The sequence below is a fragment of the Bison bison genome, unplaced genomic scaffold, assembly GCF_000754665.1.
Source record: "Bison bison bison isolate TAMUID 2011002044 unplaced genomic scaffold, Bison_UMD1.0 scf7180017864355, whole genome shotgun sequence".
In the NCBI taxonomy this organism is placed as follows: Eukaryota; Metazoa; Chordata; class Mammalia; order Artiodactyla; family Bovidae; genus Bison; species Bison bison.
The window spans coordinates 609,084-614,472 of NW_011494927.1; the positions used below are offsets into that span (position 1 = coordinate 609,084).

Here is a 5,389-nt window from a genome sequence, read left to right on the forward strand (position 1 = left end):
CCAAATATATATATATAAGAAGAAACATCTAGAGTCTGATCAGTCAATTTTCAAAGACTATACTTAGGCCACATCTGGTTCATATTGCTCCATTTAAAATTTAAGGAAAATATTTATAAATGCAAGGATAATAAAATAATCATCAATAGAATATGGAGACTTTTCTCCTTGGAGATTTTTAAATAAATTAGTCCCCATTTTAACCAGTTTAAAATTCCTATAGATAAATATTTAATAAAAATAATTTTTAAATATTCCTAGGGATTTTTATACTTCATTAGGAAGTCACTGGGTGAAAGCTTTTATTATTTGGACTATTCAATGACAACAGTGTCACATTAAACACAATGATGGTAATTAATCTTAACTAACATTAATAAATCAAATTGTTTGAGGGCAGTTTTTCTTTGTAAACAAATTTTATAAAGCCATTTCATGATAATGTGGGCATTTGTATCTTATGACACTAACAAAAATAATTTTTATGATCTGGAGTTTTATTCTTACTGTCAGTGGGCCTTAGTTAATCATTTTCCTTAAGTGTTTCATTCACTATTACTTTGTATATGTGAGAGTAAATGTATCAATTAAATATATCAAATGTATAAGAAAAACTGAAACTTTTTTTTTTTGGCTGTGCAGTGAGACTAGAGGGATCTTAATTCCCTGACTAAGGACTGAACCCACACCCTTAGCAGTGAAAGTTCAAGTCCTAACCACAGGATCTTTAGGAAAATCCCCAAACACAATGAAATTCTTTTAAAAAATAGGAGAGTAGGTATTAAATTCTTTTATTATGTAAAAAAATATATATTAAAAACTTTATGTGTATGTGGCTATTCAATATTTAAGTGAAATGTATATGTCAGAACTACATTAAAGCCTATCTCAGCACATTATAAAGATAAATTTTTGAAGGACTGTGTAACTCAATTCTGCCCATGGGGATACAATTCTGAATTTCCTGCACAACTGCCAAGTGTGAATGTGTAGGGAAGACAGTACTTGGGGCTAACCTCTTCCTCTCTGTGACCCCCTTCTTGACATTGAATTCTGCCCTCTTCCTCCTCTTTGGCCTCTTCCTCGGCCTCTTCCTTTGTTGGCTGCTGCTTTGATGCTGTCATCAGAGTCATCAGCCATCTGTTCTGCCAAATCTATGCTCATAAGGTCTTCAGCAGTCAAGGCGGAAGCAGCGTCCTCTGACTGAGATCTGAGGGCTCTGGCCCTACTCATGGCCTGACAGGGATGATAAGAGGAAAGCACGTTAGTGGACAATGCAGCATCCTCCCAACTCATTAATCTGGTCACTCTGGTGAACTTCTCATATTGAGAAACTGTCTAAACTATTATTTTTCACTAATTATGCTGTTATTGTTGTTGTTCAGTTGTTCAGTTGTGTCCAACTCTACAATCCCATGGGATGCAACATGCCAGGCTTCCCTGTCCTTCACTATCTCCCGGAGTTCATTCAAACTCAGGTTGACTGAATCAGTGATGCCATCCAACCATCTCATCCTCTGCCGCCCCCTTCTCCTCATAGTCACACTAAAAAATGCAATACAAGAGAAGCCTTCTCCACCAGCAATCAAATTCAGTGCCTGTGATTTGCCAGACCGATTTGCAATACTACCTATAAAAGGAGACCTTTTGAAAGGTATACTAAGGAGAATAAAATTTCACAAAATCAGAAGTTTCAGAACTGGGAGGAATGGCAATTCTGGCAGGAGTTAGCAATCAACCTTAATTCAACAGGCTTTGCAAGTGGTGCCAGTGGTAAAGAACCTGCCTGCCAATGCAGGAGACATAAGAGACGAGTTCTATCCCTGGGTTGGGACGATCCCCTGGAGGAGGGCCTGACAACCTCTCTTGTCAGGAAAACAAGAGGAGAAAATCCCATGGACAGAGGCACCTGGTGGGTTACAGTCCATAGAGTTGCAAAGAGTTGGACATGATGGAACTGACTTAGTACACATGCACGCATGCCTAATTCAACACCACAATTTGTAAGAGACTGTCATCATTTGAACTTCTCTATACAATGCGCTATTGATAAATAACAAGGGAAAAACCTCACGAAAAATAGCTTCTATCTCTGAGTGATGACATTTTAGGGTGCTTTTCTTTTCTTCATTATTATTGAATATTACAAATTTGCTACAATGTACATTTTCTAAAATATGACTTTTATAATCAGAAAAACATAAGCAATAATTTCTTACAAATATATATAAAAAGAGTTAAGTAGAACAAAACAAGTGAAAGCCTGGAAAAGGATTAAAACCTTAGGATCAAGATTTTAATTTAATAAATAAACTGTCTAAAGAAGACCAGTTTGACACTTAACAAAATATCCTGAGTAACTCTGAAGTGACAATAGATTTCCTGATTAAAAACAAAAAGAGCAATGCTCTGATCTCTTCCTTTAAATCTATCAAAATGTAACAAGAAGAACAAAAATGTTTTTTAATGTTTTCAATGAAATTAGAAAAATGCTCTACCCACAAAACACAAAGCCTAGGAGAAAGAGTTAATGGGTAGGAGAATGAATAACTGGCTTGGCTAAAGAAGAATGCTGAAGAGTTTCAGACAGTGTAGAGAGCTCCAAAATTGATCTATCCCTCCCAAAAGACCATGACAACAGTCTCTCTTGCTTAGAATGACAAGTTCTTGGTCTAAGAACAGGCAGCTAGAGTGTTTCCAAGCTCTCTGTGATCCATGAACTATGGACAGACAGGGCTAACTAAGGAGATGAGAACAAAGCAGGCAGGGCAGAAGCAGGAGTGAAGTGGTGGTGGGAGGGAACCAAGCTTCACGATGAGGCATCTGTTGGAGTGGAACAGCTAACTCACTACAAGCGTTCAACATGGCATTACAACTCAAAAAGAAAAAACTTCAGGGAATACAACAAAAAATATAAAAAAACTGTAAAGATTTCAATTAATCTTTCTTGTCCCAGATAAAGTATGGCCAATCCTCATAATTTTCACATCCCATATATGCAAATTCACCTACTTGCCAAAATGTTTTTGTAACCCCAAAACAATACTCCTGATGTTTTTGTGGTCATTTATGGGCATATGCAGTGAAAATTTTTAATTGCCTGACACACACATTCCCAGATGATGTCAAACAATGTGACACTCAGCCTTCTGGTTTCAGCTCTCGTATTTGTAAATGAGTGTCCTTTTCAGAATACTTGTAGTGCCATGTTGTTCACAATTCTGTGCTTTTGGATGGTGATTTTACTTTTAAAATGGCCCCTGGTGTACTGCTAAAGTGTTGTTTACTGTTCCTAAGTGCAGGAAGCTAAGACGTGCCTTGTGGAGGAAATACACTTGTCAGATAAGCGTCATTCAGACATGAGTTATAGGGCTATTGGCCACAAGTTCAATGTTAATGAATCAATGACATATACTGAATAAGGTGTCCTCAAACAAAAACACACACAGAAAAGGTACTGCATTAATCAGTTAGCAAAGATTTTGTAACCAGTGGCTGGCAAGAGCCTATTGTATTTCTTCTTGAAGCAGTAAGTTAAATACTCACTCAGTGTTTGTAGTGACTTTATAGAATACAACTACCATAAATAACAGTACATTAAAAAATGTACTAAAGACCTAAATTACACACTAAGTCAAAGTGTGCTCAGTCGTGTCCGACTCTTTGCAACCCCATGGACTGTAGCCTACCAGGCTCCTCCGTCCATGGGATTTTCCAGGCAATAGTACTGGAGTGGATTGCCATTTCCTTCTCCAGGGGATCTTCCCGACCCAGGGATCGAACCCAGGTCTCCCACATTGTAGACAGACGCTTTACTGCCTGAGCCACCAGGGAAGCACTGTAAATTACATACTAAGGTAGATGTAACTGATACATGTTGAACTCTGTACTCTGAAAATAAATAATATACTTCTTTTCAAGACCCCATGAAATGGTTTAACTGATATATAATGGGATGCTAAGAAAAAGATCAATTCTAAATAGCAAAAAAGAACAGCACACTTTCTCATCACAGTGCAATAATATTAAAAATGAAAATACCCTGACTTCAAATTGCAAAATAAAACAAAAAGTACAGAATATCTAGAAAATTATAATAAAAATACTGAATATCAGAACAGATGAAAGTATTTTAAAATGAATTGTTAAATTAAAGCAAAGAAATGAGAATGGAGGGAGAAAAAAGATCTAAGGAAAATTGAAAGAATTATGACAAAGCACTCTGTTCAATTCTAAGTAATTTGGAAAATAAATGACCTCAACTAAACCAAGACAGTCTCAACAGACTAATTAACAAACAACATTTTGAGAAAATTATTAAAAGATCTACACTCCAGAAAATGACCACAACCAGAGAGTTTCACAAGTAAATTCTACCAAATCTTCAAAGAATAGATGATTCCATGGCTATTTCGATAGCATTAAGAAAGAAAGCTGCAAATTTCTTTTTATAAAGCCAGCATAACATAGTACCGAAAACTGACAAAGGACTGCATGCACAGAAGAAAAATTACAGTATTTTACTCATGAATATCAAAGCAAACAAAAGGAATCCAGGGCACACTGAAAGACCAGTACACCCATTACCAGGGGGTTCATAAAGTGATACTAAGGATGTGTCAATAATAGAATAGAAAATAATATAATTCACCATATTAACAGAAAACAGGAGGAAGAACCCCACAGGCGTTATCTTCACAGATGCCAAAAAAGCTTTTGATTCATTACCTATTCCAGATTTAAACAAACAAAAAACCTTCAGGAACAAAAGGAGACCTCTTTTACATGACAAAAACCCCTAACTCTGCTACCCAAACACTCAGTATTGAGTGTGCACACACTTTCACCTGAGTGCTCTTATAAATCAATTAGAGAAAGGCCAATGACCTAGGCAAAAAAAATAATACTCTATGTAAAGAACATGACAAAGTGTTTCATATAATGTAACTTATAAAAACTGTTCAGACTTACTAGTAATAAAAAAAGTATGAATTAAAAACAACAGTAAGAAATAATTTTTCACCACTTAGATTTGTAAAGATCATATAGCAATTCCATGTTTAACCTTCTGAGGAATCATCATACTGTTTTCGACAGTAGCTTTTATCTTCCCACTAGCAATGCACTGGCAATCCACTCCAGTACTCTTGCTTGGAAAATTCCATGGACGGAGGAGCCACCATGGTAGGCCGCAGTCCATGGGGTTGCTAAGAATCAGACACAACTAAGCGACTTCTTTTACTTTTCACTTTCATGCACTGGAGAAGGAAACAGCAACCCACTCCAGTGTTCTTGCCTGGAGAATCCCAGGGACGGGGGAGCCTGGTGGGCTGCCATCTATGGGGTCGCACAAAGTCAGACACGACTGAAGCGACTTAGCAGCAGCAGC

The 5,389-nt window shown here is 36.9% G+C and overlaps 1 protein-coding gene across 2 annotated transcripts in view; it reads right to left on the minus strand.

The window, feature by feature from the left end:
• The window catches only part of MRE11A (MRE11 meiotic recombination 11 homolog A (S. cerevisiae)), a 74,180-nt gene that overhangs the window by 20,694 nt on the left and 48,097 nt on the right, over positions 1 to 5,389 (minus strand). For both annotated transcript variants that reach the window (XM_010855145.1, XM_010855144.1), the window contains one exon: positions 1,017 to 1,236. In XM_010855145.1, coding sequence (XP_010853447.1) covers positions 1,017 to 1,236 — 220 coding nt within the window. The remainder of the gene's footprint in view (positions 1 to 1,016; positions 1,237 to 5,389) is intronic.